Here is a 26,522-nt window from a genome sequence, read left to right on the forward strand (position 1 = left end):
CATGAAGAGACTAATAATTTAACTTTAAAGAATTCACTTCTAATGAGCTTTTTACGTCTAGGCCAACAAAGGTGACAAGCGGGCATCCTCTACATCGAAGGTTTAATTTTAATCCCAGATGCAGATTCTTTACTTTAAGAGTAATATGACTCTGCGACTCTCTGACACATGATGTTGTAATGGTTGATTCACTATAAGTTCAGGGAGAGTCTGAATGCCTTTCTTAAAAATAAAACCTCATTATGGTTTATAACTAGAGATGAGCAGTTCTGTTGAGGCTTGGTTCACCAGCAGAAAACAACCCTAGCTCCACTGGCTCGATCTTGATCCGAACCCGGATCAAATCACTGATGGCAGGTTGAGTCTCCACCCACATGCAACCAGCCATAAGTAGATCACTTCCAGGGGAGGAAGGGTGGGCTTTTTCAAACTCTTTTTTATTACACACTTCAAGTGATCACACTGTGGTTACCCCCATTGTGCGCCATTCAAACACTGCAGGAGGCTCACACAGGGCTGAACAGCGAGCGTACCTGAGCATGCAAAGCATCCGAATTCCGAACCAGAACCTTGATATTTAAATTGGAGTACGGTTCGCAAACCGAACCTAAGGTTCACTCATCTCCAGTTATAAGTATTACATTTTGTGATTGGGCGTTGATCTAGGGAATTAAGGGCCATTTACATGCTGCGACATCGCTAATGATATATCGTTAGGGTCACGGTGTTTGTGACGCACATCCGGCATCGTTAGCGACGTCGCAGCGTGTAACACCTATGAGCGACCTTAAACGATCGCAAAAGAGGCAAAAATTGTTGGTATGTGAGACTTCGTTCACTTACCAAAAATCGTTGCCTATTCAGTAGCGAAGATGTTTGTCGTACCTGCAGCAGCACACATCGCTATGTATGACACCGCAGGAACGAGCAACAACCTCGCACCTGCAGATGGCCGCAATGAGGAAAGCAGGAGGTGGGCAGGATGTTTGTCCCGCTCATCTCCGCCCCTCCGCTTCTATTGGACGGCTGCCGTGTGACGTCGCTGTGACGTCGCACGTACCGCCTCCTTTCGGAGGCGGTTCGACGACCACAGTGACGTCGCAGGGAAGGTAAGTCCGTTTGAAGTATGTAAGCGATGTTGTGCGCCACGGGCAGCGATTTGCCCATGACGCACAACCGACAGGGGCGACTATGCTTGCTAGTGATACCGATAGCGATATCGTAGCGTGTAAAGTACCCATTAGTCTGATCTGCCATATGTGGAGTCGGGAAGTAATTTTTCACTAATGTTGGACTATTAGACTATGAAACCATGAGTATTTCTTTTCTTTTTGTATTCATATATGTGAATAGCAGGTATAAAAAAAAATCTAATGCTGAACATGACATCCTATCCTTGCAACATCAGAGTAATTTGGCTAATTTGTCCAGCAGTGAACTGTAAATCAACAAGAGCCCGCCGACTAAGACAAATGGGAAGTCAGAAGGCAGTGAACAGCTGTATTCCGGAAGCTTCACAATGAAAAAATAAATTTATAGAAAAAAATTTAGTTTCCTAATCATTAGTGATGGGCGATTAGTAACTATTCGTGTTCGGATAATTCTTACTGTATACCGAGTACTATTCCAGTATTCGTCACACCAAGAAAAATACTTGGGTTCCCCATTGACTTGCAATAGGTTAATTAATCATGACGAATACCAAAATTGCACTTTGGGATTCATTACGAATAATCAAAACACAAATAGTTACTATTCGCCAATCACCACTAACCATGTAATAAAACAAAAACTTTTCAGTAAATGGTATTTCTCTGTAGTTCTTACTAAAACTAACCGGTTTGAGGTTATTATTTATAATGGACTAAATAGCAGGATCTAAACTCAATAATATTGAAGATATATATAATATAATTTGAATCGAGTGATTCTTTTCATCTTAGCAACATGTAATTTAGCTTAAACAAATGTAATTTGCTGGATATTTCTTTTATAAAGTTTTTATTTCACTCTCTGGGAGATTGTAAGGACAAAAAAATAAAGAAAACATACTTTTTTGCTGAAAAATGTAGTCTGCAAAAGGGAGGTGAAAAGTTCTCAACCTTACCATATTGTCGACATAGCAGTTGCCTAAAGTGGTGCCATTTTCTGCTATTCCAGGAAATCACTAAGGCATTCTTCAGCTTGTACAATTTGTCTGTAAAATATACAACATATAACGATAAATGAAAAAGAGTAAGTATAATATTGGCTTTCTCTGTAATCCATTTCATATCAATTATTTCACCTTTTCCTGACCCATAACCATTTCATATGACAGTTTCCTACATCTGCGGAGGAGCCGGTGCCAACAACATAGCAAATATATAAATAAAATGGAATAAGAAACTTAAAAGTAGAAAGAAAACCTAAAGAATTTTAAATCTTTTTCAATATAGTCAAAATCGAAAATTAGAAAAACTCAATATTATGTATTATATGAATATAAAAATAAAATAATCGGAAGTATATAAACATTAATACAAGTTTATTTCACAAGATAGACATGTTCATCAAAGCATGTATAATGAAGTAAAAATGCATGTGAAAACAACAGAAAAATTCCCTTATGTATATCATTTCTCTGAAGCTATAACTATACTTTTTTTGTTACAATAGACACGGACATATGGTTTGTGGTTAAAAAAAAAATTATAATAACAGCAAAAATATATCCCCAGTAGGGTTTCTATGATAATAATCAAACTGTGTGCAGATGTTATTGGATCATTATCCCCTAATATAATTTGTGGTATAAACAAGTGCTGAATCTCTTCTTTCAAGAAAAAGAATATTATTTCTTTTCTTAAATGACTGTAAATTAATATTAAGACAGAACTAACAGAATTTGTTTAAATCTAAAAGATTAAAAAAAAATAATAAAAAATAAAAATATAGATATAAAACAACCGCATAGGCTCTTGATTTATACAAAGGTGTTGTTTGAGCCTATTTAAGGCCTCTTTCACACGTCAGTGATTCTGGTACATACATGCTAGTTTTTATATGTACCAGAATCACGGACATATGCAGACCCATTAAAATCAATGGGTCTGCGTACACATCAGTGATTTTTCACTAACCGTGTCTCCGTGTGGCGCACGGAGACAAGTCAATTTTTAATGGCATCACTGATGTTCCATGGAACACATTATGGTGTGGTCTGTGAAACACATACCAGAAAAACATGGACATTAAAAATTAAAAGCTTTTTAAACTCACCTTCTCCAGTGATGCTGTATTCTGCCTCTGCTCTCTGCTTCTTCCTGCCTGGCTCATTACTGGCATGCATATTCAGTTATGCAGCCACAACCGACGCAGAAGTAACTGCAGAGGTGAGAGACACAGCGGCCGGATGCATCAGATCCGGAGAGTTCAGCACCACGCAGAGCAGGAGCGGGGACAGGTAAGTTTATCTCCATGTGCAATAAAGGAGCACGGATCACGGATTGCACATAGAGAACCCATGTGTGCCGTGAATCACGGTCACGGAGGGACATGCGTTTTTAACACATCAGTGAAATACATCTATGTTTTTTACTGACGTGTGAAACAGGCCTAAGAACATCCATATGGTTCAAAAAATGGTTTCCCTATTAGCATTATTGAACATTCGGTCATTTTTTAGATAAATTCCATTAGCTTGCTGGAGAGGGTAAGTTGGATTTTTTTCCAGTCTCAGTCTTCTACATACACTACCACCTTCATTTTATTGTTTTATTAGAAGACAAAAATATTTTTTTTTGCATATATTTCCATCAGATGCGATAATATATCCATTTTCTATTTTTTAACCAATAGTTTTTTTAAATGGGGCCAGTCAACAGGATTAGAGATTCGAAATCGACAACCGCCTGTTAGCCAAAACAGTGACAGATTCACAACAATCATCTACTGTGTTCTGCCAAATTAAAAGGGGTTTATGTGTTTGTTTGTTGTTTTTAAAATCAGCTAATATAGATGTTTCTTAAAATACTGATTTGGGGTTTTTTTGCCTTTACTTTGCAATTTTTCTTTCTTAAAGGCATTATAAATTATAAGGTAGAATAACTACTTTAAATGCTGTTTTTAAATAGTGGTAAAGAGTCATGGGAGTGGATCTACTCTCCTTAATAGTCAAGGTATTGAGTCTTGTTAACAACATAATTGATGTCTAATATCATCATAAGCTGTGTTCATGCTCAAAGGAGGGAGATGTACTTGCCTGGGCTTCATTTGTGCAGTGTGACAGGAGAACAGAGATAACACAGGGACCCCTAAGCTTACCCTAAGTCTTGTGACCTTGTGCTGTCCCTTATCGCGATGGTAGACTTGAAGGTAGTCAGGGTTGAGCCTCCAACGTGGCCATGTCTCCTATTCTGGCCCTGATGACAAAGCTCCCCCCCACCCAGGGGGACTGACCTGGACGGAGATCCCAAAAACCCACTGAAAACCCACCAACACAGAACAACTGATGGGGTAAACAAAAACTCACACACAAATAAAACCTGCACCAGGGAATAACCAAAGGTGCACGGGAAATGGTACAAAAAAAAGAAGGTAGCAGAAACCACTTACTACAATCACAGCAAATAGCAACAGACATGTCCTCTCTGCTCCTAGGTTAGCTCCAACTGAGTTGAATATCCAGAAACCTCTCTAAGAATCAGAAGGATTAAAGGGAACTTGTCACCAGTTTTTTGACTATTAAACCAAAAGTGTCACCTTCTGCAGCTCCTGTGCTGCATTCTATGAAGGTGCACCTTGTTGCTGACCCCCCCCTTGCAGACCGCAAAAAGAACTTTATAAAATCCCACCGTGTTGTATGCTAATGAGCTGTGTTGGCAAGATGGGAAGGCTCTATTTTGACTCTTGTCCCTCCTTGTCGCCTTGTTCGCCGTCCTCTTGTCATGATTGACAAGGATGGCACCACTGTCATCATACTACACTGCTGTCCAAGTCTCATGCAGCCGCAGTTCTCTCTGCCCCTATCGCGGGCCGAGCATATAAACAGTTTACCTCACGCGCGTCGGTGATGTACCTGTGCAGGCGCAAGATCATTGTCAGGTACGAGGATGACGCTGCTGTCATGCACAGCGCCAACCATGATCTCACACCTGCATAGATACATCACCGGCGCGCGCGAGGTAAACTGTTTTTATGCTCGGCCCGAGATTCACTGAGGACATTTCATTCACTCCCCTGTGGTGACAAGATGACCTCACTGAAGACACTTAATTTACTCTCCTTTGGTGAGAAGATGACCTCACTGAAGACACTTTATTTACTCCCCTGTGGTGACAAGATGACCTCACTGAAGACACTTCATTTACTCCCCTGTGGTGATAAGATAACCTCACTGAGGACACTTGATTTACTGACTAAAGTAAATTTAGTCAAGCTAAAATTTGGAATCCTGAAGTTACAATAGAGATACTGTATGGTTCATTAAAGATATTGATTTCCAGGTTTTGCACTTAATGGGAATCCCTTCAGGTATTCACTAAGTACAGGTTGAACAGTTTCACTGAATTATTCAGAATGTTTTGTCTCTTTTGATTTTCCAACACTTAAAAACTACAGTTGCAAAAAGAAATTGTTACTTATCTGTATTTCAAAAATGACGAGACTTTAATTTTGAAGAAAATATTATAACTTGTATTTTTCAGCATCATCATGTGATGGACAGTTTCTACTAACTGGAGATTCCGGGACATTTCATTCTAAAAATTTTCCTCACCCATATGAGCCGAACCTGTCATGTCGCTGGATAATAAGGTAAGTGCACATTCATATTACTGTATTCCCAATTATATGACCACTGCGCAACCAGCTCTGTCCTCACCTATTGTACCATCACCCATTCCCTGTAGACTGTGAGCCCTCGCGGGCAGGGTCCTCTCTCCTCCTATACCAGTCTGTTTTGTACTGTTAATGATTGTTGTACGTATACCCTCTTTCACTTGTAAAGCGCCATGGAATAAATGGTGCTATAATAATAAATAATATTATTAATATGTTTCAACCAGCACAGTATAAGCTTTCTTATGCTCTATTTTAATTTCTTTATGCCTTCTGTTTAAAAAAAGGAAGTCAAGATGCACCGTACAATGGAAACCAGACCAAAATATTCAACTTTTCATTCAGCCTGACAGGGTTCTGATGTTTTTTTTCTGCTGAAATGGTGCTGCATCCTCCTCATCCTTAGTGCACCACGCCAATGTTCTTTACTTACATGTAACAAAATGTTTAAAAATAAGGAGGTCATTTAGAATAATGACAAAACATTACTCTGTAAACTTCCTGTTTCTACAAAGCTAATGTTCCTTTACTCCCCTGTAGTTATGACATATCCATCATTCACAGGACCACTGCAGCCAGTGGCATAAGACCACTAAGACTGTTCACAATCTATAGTATTGATTAAAAGAGTACCATAGACAAATAAAACTTTGTCTCTCTGTATCACCACTAGAGGGAGCTCAGTGGAATACTAAATACCTGAGTTCATTGTCTTAATAGTACGCAATATATTGCTATGTTTCCTATAGTAAAGGATTATTAACAGAAACTTTACGCCCCAAAAATAATTTATATGACTATTATTATTATTTATTATTATTACACCATTTATTCCATGGCGCTTTACATGTGGAAAAGGGCACACATAGTATGGACAAGGAGAAGAGAAGACCCTGCCCGTTAGGGGTCACAGTCTACAGGGAATGGGTGAGGATACAGTAGATGAGGGCAGAGCTGGTCGTGTGGTGCTATATCAGATTGAGGGTTACGGCAGGTTGTAGGCTTGTCGGAAGAGGTGGGTCTTCAGGTTCATTTTGAAGCCTGTCAAGGTAGGCAAGAGTCTGTTATGTTGTGGTAGAGCATTTCAGAGTATGGGGGAGGCACGGGAGAAATCTTGGATGTGGTGCTGGGAAGAGGAGATGAGAGGGGAGTAGAGAAGGAGATCTTGTAAGGATCGAAGATTACATGCAGGTAAGTACTGGGAGACTAGGTCACAGATGTAGGGCGGAGACAGGTTGTGAATGGCTTTGTAGGTCATGGTTAGGGTTTTGAACTGCAGTCGTTGGGCAATTAGAAGCCAGTGAAGATACTGGCAGAGAGTAGAGGTCGGGACATAGCGGGGGGACAGGTGGATTAGTCGGGCAACATAGTGTAGAAAAAATTGCAGGGGTGCGAGACTGTTAGAAGGGAGGCCAGAGAGCACGAGGTTGTAATAGTAAAGGCGGGAAATGATAAGGGGATGCACAAGGCTTTTCGCAGCTTCTTGAGAAAGGAATGTACGAATCCGGGAAATATTTTTGAGTTGGAGGTGGCAGGAGATGAAGAGGGCTTGGATGTGTGGCTTGATAAAGAGATCAGACTCTTGAGTTACTCCCAGGCAGCGAGCACGTTGGACTGGGGAGAGTAAGCAGCCATTGACTTTGATGGATATGTCAGGTGGGATGGTAGAGTGAAGAGGAGGAAAGATAATGAATTCTGTTTTATCCATGTTGAGTTTCAGAAATCGAGCAGAGAAAAAGGATGAAATAGCAGACATGCCTTGTGGGATTCTGGTTAGTAAGTAGGTGATATCAGGTCAGGACTATGTAGCCTTTTAACCCTTTCACCCCCAGGGAATTTTCCATTTTTCGTTTATTTTTTCCTCTTTTCCTTCCAAAAGCCATAACGTTTTGTATGTTTCAAACAACATAGCCATATTAGAGCTAGTTTTTTGCAGTACGAGTAGTGCTTTTGAATCACACCATTCATTCAGCCCCATATTGTACTGGAAAATGGTAAAAAATTCCAAATTCGGTGAAATTGCTAAAAAAGTGCAATTGCACAATTGTTGTTTTTTTTTTATTTACTGTGTTCACTATTTTGAAAAGCTTTATGATTCCCCAAGTCAGTATGAGTTTATAGATATTAAACATGTATGGTTTTACATTTACCTAAGTGTTGAAAAAAATTCAGAAATTTGTTAAAAACAAAAAAAAAAAAGGAGTAGCGCTGTTGTTGCCATTTTCTGAGACTTGTAGCGTTCTCATTTTTAAGGCTCTGGAGCTTAGTGACAGCTTATTTTTGCATTTTAAGCTTATATTTTTAATTATACCATTTTTTGCATTGATGTGATCTTTTGATCGCCTGTTATTGCTTTCCAATGCAATGTTGCAGCGACCAAAAAAAACCATAATTTTGGCGGTTGCAATTTTTTTCTTGCTACGTCATGTACCAATCAGATTAATTGATTTTATATTTTGATAGATCGTGTATTTCTGAATTTGGCAATACCAAATGTGTATTTTTTAATTATTATTATTATTTTATTTTCAATGAGGCAAAAGGAAGGTGAACGTTTATTTTTTAATTTTTTTAATAATTTTTAAATGTTATTTTTTAATTGTTATTGTTTATTTTACTCGTCTCCCTAGGAGGATTTATTGCTACACTATCTGATCGCTTCTCCTTATCAGTTGCTCTGCCAGTATTCACTGGAAGTGAGTCATGGCAGCGACAGGGGTCATCATGTGACCTTGCACTGTCATGACAACACTTTGGCACACTGTGATTGTATCGCGGAGTGGCCGATGGCAGCGAGGCATGACACGATCCCTGCAGGAGAGTATTAGATCAGACTGTCAGAGTTTGACAGTTCGATCTACGGGGTTAAGAAGGCGTGGGTAGATCAGAGATCCACCCATGCCTGTAAACCTCACATATAAGAAGAAAAAAAATTCTTGTATTGCACAAAAAATCCAATTGAAGACAATGTGTTGGAATAAAGTGTTTTTTAATTATTGCGGCCCATATAGTCTTAGAAAACTCATGTTTCGGCATCAAATGCATTTTTCAAGGTTTTATCTAGAAATGTGGATCACATGAACGAGAAAAGCAATCCTTGAAGGAAAGTGAAGATTCACAAAGTGCAGTCTTGCACATGTATTACGGACCTAGTCGCACAGTGATCATGGCGTGACTAGGTCCGAAATAGATGTACCAGACTGAAGTTTGTGAATCTTCACTCTGCTTCAAGGATTGTTTTTCTCGTTCGTGTGACCCACATTTCTATATAAAACCTTTAAAAATGCATTTGATGCTGAAATGTCGGTTTTCTAAGAATGTATGGGCCACAATAGTAAAAAAATATTTTATTCCAACACATTGTCTTTAATTTGATTTTTTGTACAATACAGGAAAGGTTTTTCCTCTTATATGTTATATTTTTTCCTGGGCACTTTACATTATAATATATAGTGACGGCAAGCACAGAATAATTATTATCAATGTTAGCCTCACATGTGTGCTGATCAGATCACCAGATATGTTCAGGGATTACAGCGGGCTCACAGTGGGATCCCGTGGTAACTGGACAGACACGGCCAAGGATGTACCAGTACGTCCTTGGTCATGAAGGGGGTTAAAACAAATAATTTGATCCCTTTATGATCCCAAGGTACTACTTCTGCAAATGTAAATCCTGTTTTGATGTTGTGTATGGAAGTGCATTAGGGTGTGATGATGCACTTACAGCTACTCATCCTCACACTGTATTTCCTACCAATTAGCTCCTTCCCCTTGCTGATTGACATATTAGTATCTGTGTACCAAAAAAAACAACTTATTAATTAGTCAGAGGAGGTAGGCAATACAGCATGAGACTAACAAGCTGTAAGTTCATCCGCACATCTCAACAAACTTCAAAATGTGATTTCCGGCTGCTATAACACTGTTTTAGGGTCTTAAATAGACTAACTAGCTTAATTTTTTATTGGGCTACACAATAATATTAAAGGGAACCTGTAACCAGATTTGGGGCCTATAAGCTGTGGCCACCCCCACTGGGCTCTTATATACATCATTCTAACATGCTGTATATAAGAGACAAGGCCACTGTGTAGTATGTAAAAATCACTTTAGAATACTTACCTAAATGGTCGCTGCGGTAGAGTTGGGTCATATGGGTGTCTCCGTTCTCCGGTGCCAGCGTCTCCTCTTTTGGCCATCTTTGTCATCCTTCCTTTGAAGCTGGGTGCATGTGTACTGCCCCGCGCTCAGCCGCAGCCGAACCACTCGGATCCGGGCTCGTTGGTGGGTGGCTTGAGCACCTCCGGACCCGGGGTCACTTCGCTCTGAAAGGGGATGTTGGCGCTTTTGGTGGGGGGTTAGGTAGGTGCACGGCCGGAGCCGCGCTTGAGTTCGTGACGCCACCCACGGGATGTGTTGAAGGTATACACCACCGCTGCGGTTGCGGGGCACCCAGGGGAGATGGTAGTGCAGCCAGATGTTAACCCCTCCGTGGGCAGGGATGATGGCCCCCGGGACCCGTTGGGGATAGCTGGGCGGTGCAGGGTGATGTGCGCGGCCGGAGGGCATTGTTGTACTCACCGTTATTGACACACACAAGTCACTGGTAAACCAAGTTGATGGTGGTTGGTGCCCGCTGCCGGCTGCGGTCGGGTCCCATACCCGGATGGTGGTCTCTGCCTTTCTCCTGCACCGTGTTGTGTAGATGTAGACTGCCTGCGCTTCAGCGACGGGAGTCCGCTCCCTGGCTTTGTGTATGTCGGGAGAGTCCGTTTGCCCGCAGATGCTGGCCCGTGGGATCTCTCTGCCTGTGTGGTGGCTTTATATCCCCCTCAGTGGGTTGTTGTCTTCAGTCGGGACTTGGGTGGGAAAGGACCTATAGTCCAGACCGCAGTCAGTTAATTAACTCAGTCCAGTGGATTTTGGACCTCGTTTCAGGGTCTGAGTACCCCCCTGTGTGATCCACTTTCCGAGTCGGTTCCCCGGGTCGGTACCGGTGGGCCGCTACCCTGTCCTGGTCCACCACGGTTCCACCAAGCTGTCTTCCCGGCTCCTGCAGGCTGAGGCCACCGCTTGCTTCCTAGCCAAGGTGTTCGGGCTACGACCCTCACACCTGACAGACTTCTACCGGCCTGTCTCACAGGCCTCACCTCCTTACTCCTCAACACTCATACTGATCTGACTACAACTGAACTGTGTTTTCCTGCCTCAGGCCCTCTGAACTCTTCGGTGGGTGTGCCAACCGCCTGGCTCTGCCCCCCTGGTGTGTCCATCAAGCACTGAGGGAGGTGACTAGGGTTTTTGTGGTTGGCTGATGACTCCTTTTTAGGGGACAGGTGTAGTGCAGGGGTCTACCTGTGACTACCTGGCTGGTCCAGGGCGTCACACTTGACACGTGCTACGTCGTCCAAATGCGCAGGCATTAAGGTCCTGCTAAGGCACACTTGAATATGTCCTGAGCAGGGGATATCAAAGTATTGTAGTTCGCCTGCGCGGGACCGGTGAGTGTGTATGACGTAGGACGCATCATGCACACAAGCTTGAGAAGGGGGACAAATATGGCTGAAAGAGGAAGCACCGGCACCCGAGAACGAAGACACCCATATGGTCCAAATCAACCGCAGCGACCATTTAGGATAAGTATTATAAAGTGATTTTTACGTTCTACACAGCGGCCTGGGCTCTTATATAAAGCATGATAGAATGCTGTATATAAGAGCCCACTGGTGTGGCCGCAGCTTATAGGCCTTAAATCTGCTGACAGCTTCCCTTTAATGGTTAAGAGCTTTTGATATGTTTCCTTTAAGCACAGCAATTGTTTTAATTTAGTTTTTTAGAAGACCAAGCCTTTTATATGTATCATTAGCCCTTTATTGACACTGCTGATGATATCACATACAAACTGTGTTGCCAGTTGACATATTGAACATATTGAGATTCTCCAGTGTGGTCCAATATGTTATACCCTGATTCTAATTGCTAATAACAATGGCAAATAGCATTTGTTATGGAGAGTCCCTTTAAATAACAATCATTGTATGTAAGAAATGTTATGCGGGGTAGGGATCTTGCATGACTTTGTTCTGGCAATACAACTAGACTGAATCGGTGTTTTAATTTTATTTGTTTTGACATGTGATTTTGTATTGCACTGAATTATTGACCGAATTTGCTAAATGCTGAACTTTTCTCGGTACAAGGCGGGCTCATGTGAACAGCTTGTAGAACATAACAAGGCACATTCATCCAAGAGTGAATTTTCTTTCAAGTAAGAAAAGATACAGAGTCACGCAGTGTGCTTCTCAGGGACTGATTCATCAAAGTTTGTAAAGTATCTTGTGGTTTAGTGATTCAGCCCACATAATTACAATGCATGAAATTGATTTAGAAGATTTTTAGCCAAAGGAGAAAAATATATATTCCCTCTGATTAATCTATTTAATCATTTGTCATTATATTTCTTTTAATATTAAAACTTTTATTTCACTAAATTTTAGTAGCAAAGCATAGTTACATCAATCTATAGATATGCTATTCCAAATTTAAAGGGGGTTGTCCGGAAGAAAAATAATATTTTAAAACCTTATTAGGGATTTCTAAGTTAAAAGGACTCTGCTTACAATGTAAGCTGAGGACAGGATGCTGTAAAAGTTAAAAAGCAAAAAGCAACTATGTGCAGAATATTCTGTATTGTTCTGCTATGCTCTCCTGCGGAACCGGTATGTGTTGCTTATGGTGCAGTGCATTTTGCAGGATGAATGCTCTGCTGGTTGTTTCACAGCACTGGGTTACACGCTGGTCCTGGGAGGTGCTCTCACAGATGCTTCTCGTTCCTGGTGATTGCTCTGTTTCAATAGGAAGCATATTAGCTCAGGACGCCGCCAGTTGTACTTCATGGTTACAGTTGTGCTGTTGGCTCCTGTGGTGCTCAGTGTTCAGATATTGGCCTCTCGACTCCGGACTGTTATTGACCCATCTCTGCCTGTCCTCCCCTGTTCTGTTGTGACTTCCCGGCTTCTGACCTCGGACTTTCTCCTGACCACGTCCCCGCCTGCTCCCTGTATCTTTTATGTACTCTACTGGAACCCTGACCTTCGGCTTGTATTCTGAACTCGTCTCTGTCTGCCACTTCATGTACTGTCGTGCCCTCCTGGTTTATGACCTCGGCCTGTATGACTACCTCTACATTTACTGCATGCAAGTAGTGTCTAGCACCACCTAGTGAAAGTCATCACATTGTGTCTCTCTTGTCTGTGTGTTAGTTATTGTTTACATAAACTAAAGGGTTTATTACCCTGTGATTAACATTTCAGGACTGGAAACTGAGGTGCCCAGCAGTCCGACACAACCCCACCTGTGATTGACACCTTACTGTCAATGAACAATCTCTATTGAAAGCCAGGTTTGGGTGGGACAACTCACCAAGCTCAGCTACATGCTCAATACGGCTGCAGCGAGTAATCTATATGATACACCATAGAATTTAGAATTTCCTTACCTACATTATATTGCTGTCGGAAGAGGTAGCAAAAAAATTACAGAGTCCCTTTAAGGGAGTGGTACTCAATTAGGACCCTTATTTATTAGTCATAGTGGATAGAGGAAGTCTGTACATTACGAAAGTTGTTCTGTGATCAGATGTTTTTTCAGGACAACTTTCTTGCAAAAATAAAAAAAATTGTCCCAACCAGGCAGACTCTAAATACTAAAAAGTAATCCAACCACAAGGCGAGTTTCTATATAATCCTGTATGTACAGTATAAAAGAGCGAAAGTAGATGATATAGCCTGACCCAAAAAGATACATAATATACTATCAGCACTAAATGCATAGCAATATAATATTATAGGTAGGTATCATAGTATCATAGTATCATAGTTTTTAAGGTTGAAGGGAGACTCTAAGTCCATCTAGTTCAACCCGTAGCCCAACATGTTGATCCAGAGGAAGGCAAAAAACCCCAATGTGGCAAACAAGTTCCAATGGGGAAAAAATTTCCTTCCTGACTCCACATACGGCAATCAGACTAGTTCCCTGGATCAATACCCTGTCATAAAATCTAATATACATAACTGGTAATATTAAATTTTTCAAGAAAGGCATCCAGGCTCTGCTTAAATGTTAGTAGTGAATCACTCATTACAACATCATGCGGCAGAGAGTTCCATAGTCTCACTGCTCGTACAGTAAAGAATCCTCGTCTGTGATTATGATTAAACCTTCTTTCCTCAAGACGTAGCGGATGCCCCCGTGTTCCAGTCGCAGGCCTAGGTGTAAAAAAGATCTTTGGAAAGGTCTCTGTACTGTCCCCTCATATATTTATACATTGTGATTAGATCCCCCCTAAGCCTTCGTTTTTCCAGAATAAATAACCCCAAGTTTAATAACCTGTCTTGGTATTGCAGCCCACCCATTCCTCTAATAATCTTGGTCGCTCTTCTCTGCGCCCTCTCCAGTTCAGCTATGTCCTTCTTATATATCGGTGACCAGAATTGTACACAGTATTCTAAGTGCGGTCGCACTAGTGACTTGTACAGAGGTAGAACTATATTTTTTTCATGAACACTTTTACCTCTTTTAATACATCCCATTATTTTATTAGCCCTGGCAGCAGCTGCCTGACACTGTCCACTAAAGTGAAGTTTACCATCCACCCATACACCCAAGTCTTTTTCTGTGTCTGTTTTACCCAGTGTTCTACAATTAAGTACATAATCATAAATGTTATTTCCTCTACCCAAGTGCATGACCTTACATTTATCTACATTAAACTGCAATTGCCACTTCTCAGCCCAATCCTCCAATTTACATAAATCTCCCTGTAATATAAAATTATCCTCCTCTGTATTGATTACCCTGCAGAGTTTAGTATCATCTGCAAATATTGAAATTCTACTCCGCATGCCCCCAACAAGGTCATTTATAAATATGTTGAAAAGAAGCGGGCCCAATACTGACCCCTGTGGTACCCCACTATGAACTGAGACCCAGTCCGAGTACGTACCATTAATAACCACCCTTTGTTTCTTATCACTGAGCCAGTTTTTAACCCAGTTACACATATTTTCCCCTATCCCCATTATTCTCATTTTATGTACCAACCTTTTGTGTGGCACCGTATCAAAAGCTTTTGAAAAGTCCATATACACAACATCCACTGCATTTCCCTGGTCCATTTCCCTCTCTGGAAGGTCATAAACCTTCCAGAGTTCAAGCTCTCTCATTGAGAGAATTGATTTTAAAATAATCAAGTTTATATAAACTTTTTTGGACTTTTATGAAATTGGCAAATTTGAAAAATATGCAATTCACTTAGTACCAACTGCCTAAATTGATTTCTTGTATTTAAAGGAAACCTGTTACCGGATATTTATAATACTCACCTAACCGTCGGTGCGGAGCAGACTGGTCGGATGGGCGTCTCCATTCTCTGGGTCCCGCACATCCACTTTCTGCCATCTTTGTCCTTCTTCTGAAGCTAGTGTTGATGACGCATTTTACATCATCTACACTAGCTGACAGTGAGGTCCTGTGCAGACGCACTTTGATCTGCCCTGGAGATCAAAGTGCGCCTGCAGAGGACCTTAATGTCAACTAGTGTAGATGATGTAGAACGCGTCAACCACACTAACTTCAGAAGGAGGATGAAGATGGCCAAAGAGGAGGTGCGGGACGCGGACAATGGAGATGCCCATCTGACCAGTCTGCTCCGCACCGACCGTTAGATAAGTATTATGAAAATCCAGTGACAGGTTCCCTTTAACACATTGCAGAAGACTGCATCAGCCAGAAAAGGATCAATTGATCTCAAGTGGGTTTCTCCATAATGTTTTACTGCTATTATATCACTTGATGTACCACAGCAAATCAAAATAAACCATAATAGCCTGTATAAAAGCAGATGCAGAAAATGCAGCAGCCATTTTGTGGTAAATCTGTACAGTAAGAAGTGATCACAGCTTACAGTTTAGCAATAGATTGAAAAATAAAGCCATCAAACGCTGAAGAAACAAAGAATCTGTACAGATAGTATATGACTGCACAATTGTGAAGAAGATTGGTGTGTAGGGTTAGAAAGGAGGGTTACAGTTTCTTAAAAATCCTGTCAGGGCAATGAAAACCTTTGGATTTCTTATGCTTTACAGCTAACAACAGATAAGCAAATAAATTAAACCAGTAGCCAGATCAGTATTCTTTTGCCCCTTGATGACTGGCCCTCCTTTTGATTAGACATCCTGCGTGTGTCATGCTGCAACAATGACATCACACCAGCTAATAAAAAGGGGAGCTAAAAATGATAACATGTAGGAAGCAGCTCACACAGTTCTCATCTAGTGTTCCCATCCAGTTGCTTGAAAATACTGGTCCAGCCGAAGGACGAGAGTCATGTAAATCGATTCTTTCATCTCTACTGCTGTCTTCCTGAAGTTATCATTAGAGATAAGCAAACTTGTTTGAAAAAGGTTCGCCAGTTTCAAATTTGGTATGAGCCTTGACTCATTCAGCTCAGGTTCGGATTTACAAGCAAAATCACATTTTGATAGACAGCCAAGATATTGCGCAAAGCTGGGGCTGTGTGCTTTATCTATGCTGGTATCAATATACGGGGGACCCTACATCAGTTTGTTTATTTATTTATTTTTACACTTCACTCACGTAGACAGGCCACTACTGAGAGGGCAACCAATCAGAGACACCGGCAGTCTTTTTTTTGCACCCCTCCTAGCCCTTTATAACAGTAGCCTCCATTGTCCTTACTAACACATACGTTTTGCCTCTCTGTGAATTCATTGGTGTTTGGATATGTTTATCGAGCTGTTCGTTGAGCTGTTCGGGGAACACAGGGAAAGTTGGTGAACAGGAACCGAACCTTGACAGGTTCGCTCATCTCTAGTTATCATAGCAGCAGCCTAGAGTGCTTAGCTGTTAGGTCTACTGGATGCAGAACTTACATTGCACTCGCTACTCATAACAAATATGCGAGTAGCAGACATTACTCGCTAACAGCATAGCGAGAATGAATAGTTAACTACTCGCTCAACACTATTTATAACCTTGACCTAAGCCATTCATTTTGTTATGTTTTTTTTTGAAGTGCTGTAACATTTCAGAATGAAAAATACTTGTCATGTAGAATCCAGTCTCTAATTCATGTGGCCCTTGGTTCTAGCAGCATATTCAAAAGGATCTAGACACACTCGACCAATGGGCTGAAGCGAACAGAATGGTGTTTGACAGGGACAAATACAAAGTCCTAATCTGGGTAAAAGAGATGTCAAAAGCATATATAGTATGAGAGGAATAAAACTAGATGATAGCAACGGGGAAAAGGACTTGGCCATAATAGTAGATCCCAGATTCAACATGAGCTAACAATGCGTTACTGCAGCAAAAAGGTCAACAACATTTTGGGATGTATCAAGACAAGCATTGAATCTAGATCAAGAGAGCTCATTATTCCCCTATACTCTGCCCAGTATTCCAGGTGGGGTCTGACAAGGAAAGAGTTCTGGGAGCCTCAATTCAAGAAAGACATCGATATATTGGAGCAAGTCCAGAGAAGAGCAAACAAGGTGGTAGAAGGACTATTAACTATGTCCTATGAAGACCGGCTAAAAGAACTATTAATGTTTAGTTTGCAAAAATGAAGACTAAAGGGGGCTTTACACGCTGCGACATCGCTAATGCGGAGTCGTTGGGGTCACGAAATTTGTGACGCACATCCGGCCGCATTAGCGATGTTGCTGCGTGTGACACCGATGAGCGATTTTGGATCGTTGCAAAAACGTGCAAAATCGCTCATCGGTGACATGGGGGTCCATTCTCGATTATCGTTAATGCAGCAGTAACGATGTAGTTCGTCGCTCCTGCGGCAGCACACATCGCTCCGTGTGACACCGCAGGAACGAGGAACCTCTCCTTACCTGCCTCCCGGCCGCTATGAGGAAGGAAGGAGGTGGAAGGGATGTTCCGGCCACTCATCTCCGCCCCTCCGCTTCTATTGGGCGGCCGCTCGGTGACGTCGCTGTGACGCCGCACGGACCGCCCCCTTAGAAAGGAGGCAGTTCGCCGGTCACAGCGACATCGCCGGGCAGGTAAGTATGTGTGACGGGTCTGCGCGATGTTGTGCGGCACAGACAGCGATTTGCCCGTGTCGCACAACAGATGGGGGCGGGTACCCACGCTAGCGATATCGGGACCGATATCGCAGCGTGTAAAGTAGCCTTTAGAGTAGATTTAATAGCAGTCTACAAATTTCTGAAAGGAAGTCACAGTGCAGGGGGAACTACCCTATTCTCATTAGCACAAGAAAGGACAAGAAGCAATGGGATGAAACTTAAAGGAAGGAGATTCAGATTAGACATTAGGAAAAACTTTCTGACAGTGATGGCAGTCAGAGAGAAGAACAGGCAACCACGGGAGGTAGTGAGGGCAGTCAGGGAGTGGAACAGGATGCCACGGGAGGTAGTGAGTTCTCAATCAATGGAAATCTTCAAGCGGAAGCTAGATAAACATATGGCTGGGAAGATTTAAGAAAACCTGCACTCGCAGGGGGTGGGACCCGATGGCCCTTGAGGTCCATTCCAACTCTACCATTCGTTCCAACTCTATGATTCTATGATTCATAAATAACACAGGTTCTCTTTAAATACAAATACAGAAAAGCTGCAGCTTCATCTCCCTCCTCCTTCTCCTCCTGTAATCTTCAGAGTAAACTTATTTTTCACACTATATTATTATTATTATTATTATTATTATTATTATTATTGTTATAGTTTAGATTTTGAGAGTCCCGCTTAGTATATTATTGCAGCCAACTGAAAATCAAGTTTTTCTAAAACTTTTCACATAGTACAGTCATATTTTACATTATTCTCAATATCTTTCCCTTTTGTTGATAGAAGTCTTTGTTTTCATTTCCAGAGCTCGGAATGGCTTTAACATTAAACTTAATTTCACATCTTTTGAGACTAACAATTACATAGACGTCGTAAATATTTATGAAGGTATTGGACCTGACCGAATTTTAAGAGGTAAGTTCTGCGGTTTTCATTTTCAAATTAAATGTCAGACAAAAAAGCTTCATGTCTGAAATAGCATTATGTTAATAGTTTCCTCCACAAAGTTTCATTGCACTGTTTTATGCAGATATGAAGTAACACTGAAAGTTTATAGCAGAGGAAAAGTACAAATCTTACAGAACTGTGTCCAAAGCAAATTTCAGATTGTGTCCAAGACAGCCATTAAAGTGGAAATAATTTACATGGAACCCTTTCTAAAAGATCTAATAGATTGTAAGCTCATGTGAGCATGACTTCCACCCCTCTTGTTTGGATTATTAGTTTTAACTATTCCAATCTGAAAAATAAAATGCACTAAAAAAATGTATTTTACTGTATATATGAAGCATATTGTTGTTTATATTATCCTTTTTATAATCTGATTTGTTATGTATAGATGTCATAGTGAATCACTCCCATAAACCACTAAAATGTATAATATTGGGATATTGGATTGACATATGCTAAGGAAAGTTGGGTACAGTGGACATGAGCTGTAACATAGAAATGAATATCCGGTGAAATAAGTATTGAACATGACGTCACCAATTTTCTAAGTACATATATTTTGAAAGGCACTGTTGACATGAAATTCTCACCATATGTAGGTAACAACCCACCCAATCCACGCAGGCAAAAACATTAAATCATAGATGTTCATAAATTCAGTTATGTGTAATGAGAAAGGATATTGGGAAAAGTAAGAAGAAAGAGATGTTTAAAAAATTATGAAAAGTCATAACACCAACTGAAATCGATCAGTAATTAGAAAGCAGCTTGTTCAACGTATACAAAGTGTCTCATTACCAAGGTGCCACACAAGAAACATCTCATGATGGGTAAAACAAGTGAGTTTTCTAAAGACCTTTGCAATCTTATTGTTGCAAAACATACTGATGGCATTGGCTACAGAAGAATTTCTAAACTACTGGAGGTTCCAATGAGTACTGTTGGGGTCTTAATCCAAAAATGAGAAGAGCATAATTTCCCTATCTACTGGCCACCACCAGGTGCTCCTTGCAATATTTCAGACAAAGAGAGTGAAAGGAATCATCAAAAGAGTTGTCCAAAAGCCAACAACCATCTGTGCAGAGAGGGAATCAATACGTACAATTGTGTCAATAAGTAATGCACTCAAAACTCCTTGGCCTATATGCAAAGTCACCATGCAAGTCTACATTGCTGAACAAAAAGCATAATTTAGTGCATTTAAAGCTTATTCCACAATGTTTAGACAAGCCTGTGAAATACTGAGATAATATAGGCTGCTTAGATGAGAACAAAATTGAACTCTTTAGATAGCTCCATAATACATAATGTATTTAAAGGACAAAAGGAACTGAAATTCATACCCAAAACACCATACCAACAGGAAAGTTTGGAAGTCTGAACATCATTGTGTGCCGCCCCCATGCCAGCAGCTGGTGCTGCTCTAATCTGGGCCTTCAGGGGTGGTGGCTCGCGGGTCTCCGGACCCGAGGGTCTCGCGGACACACCAAATAAAAAGGGGGACGTAGATGTACAGGCTAGGCCATATTAAGTTTGTGATGCCACCCACGGTGTGTGGTGAGGTGGAATACCACCGCTGCAGTTGTGGGGCACCCGGGGGAGATGTTGTGGCAGCTAGTTGTTAACCCCTCCGTGGGTAGGGATGGTGGCCCCGGGACCCGGTGTCTCACTGCAGGGTATAGCAACTGCAGGGGGTGTTGGTGTACTCACTGTTAATAAATCACACAAGTCTTTGGTAAACTAAGGTGATGGTGGCCGGTGCCGCGGCCGGTTGCATTCGGGTCCCCCATCCGGCTGGTGGTCTCTATCTTTTTTCTGCACTGTTTTGTGTAAGGTGGACTTCCTAGCATGAAACTCAGGAGTCCGCTCCTGGCTGGATGTGGTCTAAGGATCCGTGCCCGCAGACGCTGGCCCGTGGGATCTATGGGCTCTGGCGGTGGCCTCCTATCCCTTTCAGTGGGCTGTTGTCTTCTATGAGGGACTTTGGGTGGGACAGGACCTCTAGTCCTGGCCTCAATCGGTGAATTAACTAATCCGCTTGGTTACGGTTCTGGCTTCAGTGTCCGAGTACCCCCCTTTGTGCTACGGTTCCCGGGTCGGTTCCCCGTGTCGGTACCAGCGGGCTACAACCCTGTCCCGGTCCACCTTGGTTCTGCCGAGCCATCTTCCCGTCTCCTGCTGATGGAGACCACCATCTGCCTCCTAGCCAAGGCACCAGGGTTCCAACCCTGGTACCGTTCAACTTGAACCTTCCTGATGGAGCTACACTTAGCTCCAGCCCACACTTCTCTCCAAACCGAACTTCACCACAGATCTGACTGAACTGAATGGCTTGTTTTCCCGCCCTGGGCTGTCTAGACCCCTGGGTGGGCGTGTCCCAACCGCCTGGTCATGCCCACTGGTGTGTCTGTCTGTCCCTAAGGGGGGGTGACTCAAGTTTCTGGTCGGCTGTGTGTTTCCTAGTGAGGGAAGGTGTTATGCGGGGGACTAACTGTGACTACCTGGTTTTGCCAGGGCATCACAATTGCGTGGGGTTGTTTTTCGGGATATGGCCCTGGCAAACTTAATATAATTGAAGGAAGGACGAATGCACAACTTTACAGAGACATTCTTGATAAAAAATCTTCTGCTATCTACCAGGATGATGAAAATAAAACAAATGTGGACATTTCAGCAAGACAATGAAGCCAAACACATAGCAAAGGAAACACTAAATCGATTTAAGAGAAAGAAAATAAAGCTAATAGAATGGCCGAGTCAATCACCAGACCTGAATCCAATGGAAAAGGTATGGAAGGAAATAAAGCTCAGAGCTCATCCCATAAGACCTTCATAACTTGAAGAGTGTTTGTGTGAAAGTATGTGCCAAAATCACGTCTGAGCAATGCATGCGACTAGTTACTCAATACATGAGGTTTCTTTAATCTGTCATCACCAACAAATAATTTTGTACAAAGTAGTAAATAAGCTCCTGTTTAATACTTTTCCTGTGTCATTTCGACATCTGGTGAGGTATTCATGTAAATGGTATCCTTAGTATTATATTTACATAGAAAATTGAAGACGTGCTCATTAACTATGTAACCATCTGTGTGTGTATATATATATATATATATATATATAGTATACACAAAAGTGAGAACCGCAATCACATTTTTCTAAATATTTTATTATATCTTCATGGGACAACATGGTAATAGAAATAGCCAAATTGTTCACAATTAGCCATTTTCTGTACTTATCATCATGTAACTTATATTAGGTGTGAATGGAGAGCAGGTTTATTACATTTTTTAATTTGGTGTTATAGCCCACACTTTTTTATACTGGTCACTGGAAGTTCAATATGACACCTCATGGCAAAGAACTCCCTGAGGAGCTGAAAAAAAGAATTGTTACTGTACATAAAGATGGCATAGTCAATAAGAAGATGCCAACACCCTGAAACTGAGCTGCAGCACAATGGCCAAGAACATGCAGCAGATAATAAGACAAGTTCAATTCAAAACAGGCCTCGCCATGGTTGACCAAACAACTAAGGTGCACATGCTCATCGTCATATTCAGAGTTTGTCCCCTCCCTTCATAATTCAACATGATATTGACCTCAAACACCACCCCAGACCACCACTGACTTGCTAAAGAAAACGGGGGTAAAAATGCTGGACAGGCCAAGCATCTCCAGACCTCAGCCCTATTGAGGATCTTTGAGGCATCCTCACATGGAAGGTGGAGGAGCACAAGGACTCTAACATCTCTGTCTCTCTCTGTTTGTCTCTCTGTCTATATCTCCCCACCCTCTCCCTCTCTTCCACTCTCCCTCTCTGTCTGTCTGTCTTCCTCTCTGTCTGTCTCTCTACCTGTCTGTCTGTCTGTCTCTCTCTGTCTCTCTCTATCTGTCTCTCTATCTCTGTCTCTCTCTGTCTCTCTCTGTCTGTCTCTTTCTGTCTCTCTGTCTGTCTCTCCACTGAAATCATATTAAGTGACACATAAGCTCTTATACTAAGAATGTCCTTCGTTGTCTATAGCAACCAATCACAGCTCCTATTAATGACCTGTAGCTCCCAGCTCCATTCACTTTAGTGTAAACAGTTTTTTTGCACATTTGTAAATGCGACAGTGTGGATTTCTTTATCAGACATACATACAAACACATATACATACACTCACTTCAGCTGGTCTGGCACTGTGAGGGCCAGTTCTGACATTGTGCTAGTGTGTGTGGTTCTGCCACACACACTGGCACCTGGACTGCCTTTATTCGCAGTTGTCAGTCCTTGCAGCATGGGAGCGGTTCTGACATTCCCCGGGTAAGTGGTGTTCTTATATGGTCCTGTTCAAATCATTATATGAGACCTTATGGTATGATATTAATTTATAACATAGTGTAGGGACCCCCCTATAGAGATTTGCCGTGACGGGGCAGGGGGGCTCAAATCATTGATCAATAATTTGCAAAAAATCTCATTGAATTGTTACAGTAGGAATGAATTTGTGAATTTTACACTTTTTATTTTTTCATTGTTGCATGCCATTCATGAGCAGTGCTGGCTCCCCTCTTCTTTGCATACACTCAGCTTTACTATACATACATACATACATACACTCAGCTTTACTATACATACATACATACATACACTCAGCTTTACTATACATACATACATACATACACTCAGCTTTACTATACATACATACATACATACACTCAGCTTTACTATGCATACATACATACATACACTCAGCTTTACTATACATACATACATACATACACTCAGCTTTACTATACATACATACATACATACACTCAGCTTTACTATACATACATACATACATACACTCAGCTTTACTATACATACATACATACATACACTCAGCTTTACTATACATACATACATACATACACTCAGCTTTACTATACATACATACATACATACACTCAGCTTTACTATGCATACATACATACATACACTCAGCTTTACTATACATACATACATACATACACTCAGCTTTACTATGCATACATACATACATACACTCAGCTTTACTATACATACATACATACATACACTCAGCTTTACTATACATACATACATACATACACTCAGCTTTATATAATAGATTAGAGTATAGCTTGCTACATTCAGTATATCTCAACTATTTGTACAATTTGTGCAAAAAGATAAAAAGCATTTTCCACCAGTCAAGAAAACCAATGGCTGGACTATATGCGGCAAAATACTTGCATCAGTGATAATATCAACAGCATTTTATAGATTAGGAACAATCTCAAGGAAACAAAAGAGGTTGGAACTTCAACCACATGGTCACCAAGGACAATCCGGCAATCCTAAACACATTGTTGAACAGCGGGTAAAGTTTTACAGGGGATAATAGTACTAGATGCAAGAATATTATAGATGGTATTTATTTTACATTACCTGGAATTTAATGATGCATATTGATTAGTTCCAAATGTATAATTATACCCCTCATGGTTGTAAGTTTATAACTAAGAAGGGTAACAGAAAAAAAAATAATGAATCATAGACTTTACTTATAGCTTTTTATTTTTTAACTATATTTTTTATATTTTAAGTGGAATGGGTTGAGATCCACAAAACATATTTTTCATATTTATCAAATCAATTCTCACCTAAGGGATGGCCCTACCTTGCTGCGGAGGTCGGCACCCTAAAAAGCGCAATTGGTGCCCCCGCTCACCGATGACTCTCCCTAGGATTGCCTAAGGGGTCCCTAAACTAGAGCCTGCCATACAGTTATCCACAAAATGGAGATTTGCAAGTGAGGGATTAAATAATGATGTAATGCTAATAAAGTCAATCAATTGCCTCCGTGAGTAAGACCCATCACATGATAAATGTGTGTTTAAGGCACCTAAAAAAAATCAATAGATTTTTATTTTCTATTTCTCTATAAAGATAATATTTAGCTGAATCATAAGGACATTTCATTGACAATATGTGTAACTGGTTATTTTTCTTGAAAAATGAAAACAGATTTTCATTCATCTTTAGTCACTGGTAGATCTATTCTTACATAAAAATTTTATATTTTAGAACACTTTTTTTTTTACATATTAATCTATATATTTACAGCTTCTCTGTGGGGAACAAATCCTGGAAATTTTAGAATTTTTTCAAATCAAGCCACTGTGGAATTTACAAGTGATTCTTCATCCATTGGTCTGAGTGGTTTTGAAGGCATGTATTCAGTGTTCAGCGTCAGTGGTGTGACAAGTAAGTAGTACCATCATCTAACTTTATGGTATAAAAAATCTTATTAAATAATGATATCTAATGGCAGGTTGGACACATTGCTCATGGATCTCACCTGCGCAACTGCAAAGCTCTTGTGCAGTGAGGTCTTGGCAAACTGATCTCACAGTACCCAAAGGTACATATAATATTTGCAAAAGGATTTCAGATGTACTCTTTGAGAAATTTGCATTCCATACCCAGCCACATGCCATTATTGTGATATTAGATGTAATATATTTAGTGATGGGTGAGCACTGAAATGCTCGAATGCTCGTTCCTCAATTTGAGCTGGCCAAATGTCCAGATGAGCTCAACAAGAGGAATGAGAATCATGGAAAGTCACTGTTCGGGTCTCCATCCACACACCGCCAGCCATAAACAGAGCATTTTCAGTGGGAGGGAGATCGTTATTTTTGGAGGGAGTCATACTACATCCAAGAATGTTGTTTTATCCCCCAGTAGACCAATTCAGAGACTGTGAATGACTCTCCCTGAGGAACCTGCACACATCATCCAGCAAAGCAAGTCTGAGCATGATGCTCTTTGTTTTACATTTAAATATCTGAGCACCCACAATACTCGGTCAAGTTCCTCAAGTACTCGAGCACCCCAATACTCGATCGAGTAATGAGCAGTGCCAAACACAATCACTCATCACTAACTATATTAAAAGAAGTATTGTCATATCAGATATGCAGACATATATAGCATTGTCACGTCTTGTACCCCACCTGGGGAATCTCAGCTCCTTCTTAGCCCTGAGAAAAGGGCTATGCAGGTGCACAGGTCTCTTCATACATCAAAGGAGTTACATGGTTGTATTTTATATATTTTATTTTATGAAAGGTGAGCAGTAAGGTGAATATAAGATTTTGTTTAACCTTTTGATGACCTTGTACGGTTCAGGAAAATGTTGGCTAGAAGATGCCAGTTTGCTGAATCTGCAAATTACAAAACATCCATACTTTGGCAAATCCATAGTTTTGCTGTATTAACCTCTTCACAACACATGACGTACTGGGTAAAACATGGATCGTGTCAGGTTAATGCCTGCCTGCTGCCACTGGCAGCGATCACTGCACATGTCAGCTGATTTGAATCGCTAAGATGTGCAGCTATCAAGCACGAGTGGAATCGCTATCCACTTCTGCATATACACACATTTGGTATCACCATGTTCAGAAATGCCCGATCTATCAAAATATAAAATCAACTAATCCGAGCGGTAAACGACATAGCAGCAAACAAATTCTAAGAGCCAAAATTATGTTTTATGGTTGCTGCAAATTTTGTGCAAAATGCAATAATAGGCAATCAAAACGGTGCTTCTGCACAAAAATGGTACCATTAAA

The 26,522-nt window shown here is 41.0% G+C and overlaps 1 protein-coding gene across 1 annotated transcript in view; it reads left to right on the forward strand.

Moving 5' to 3' along the window:
* The window catches only part of TMPRSS15 (transmembrane serine protease 15), a 447,907-nt gene that overhangs the window by 112,929 nt on the left and 308,456 nt on the right, over positions 1-26,522 (forward strand). The window contains exons 7-9 of the mRNA XM_075333062.1: positions 5,688-5,796; positions 18,748-18,857; positions 25,009-25,149. Of these exons, the coding sequence (XP_075189177.1) occupies positions 5,688-5,796; positions 18,748-18,857; positions 25,009-25,149 (360 nt within the window). The remainder of the gene's footprint in view (positions 1-5,687; positions 5,797-18,747; positions 18,858-25,008; positions 25,150-26,522) is intronic.

The sequence above is a fragment of the Anomaloglossus baeobatrachus genome, chromosome 2 (assembly GCF_048569485.1).
Source record: "Anomaloglossus baeobatrachus isolate aAnoBae1 chromosome 2, aAnoBae1.hap1, whole genome shotgun sequence".
Classification (NCBI taxonomy): Eukaryota; Metazoa; Chordata; class Amphibia; order Anura; family Aromobatidae; genus Anomaloglossus; species Anomaloglossus baeobatrachus.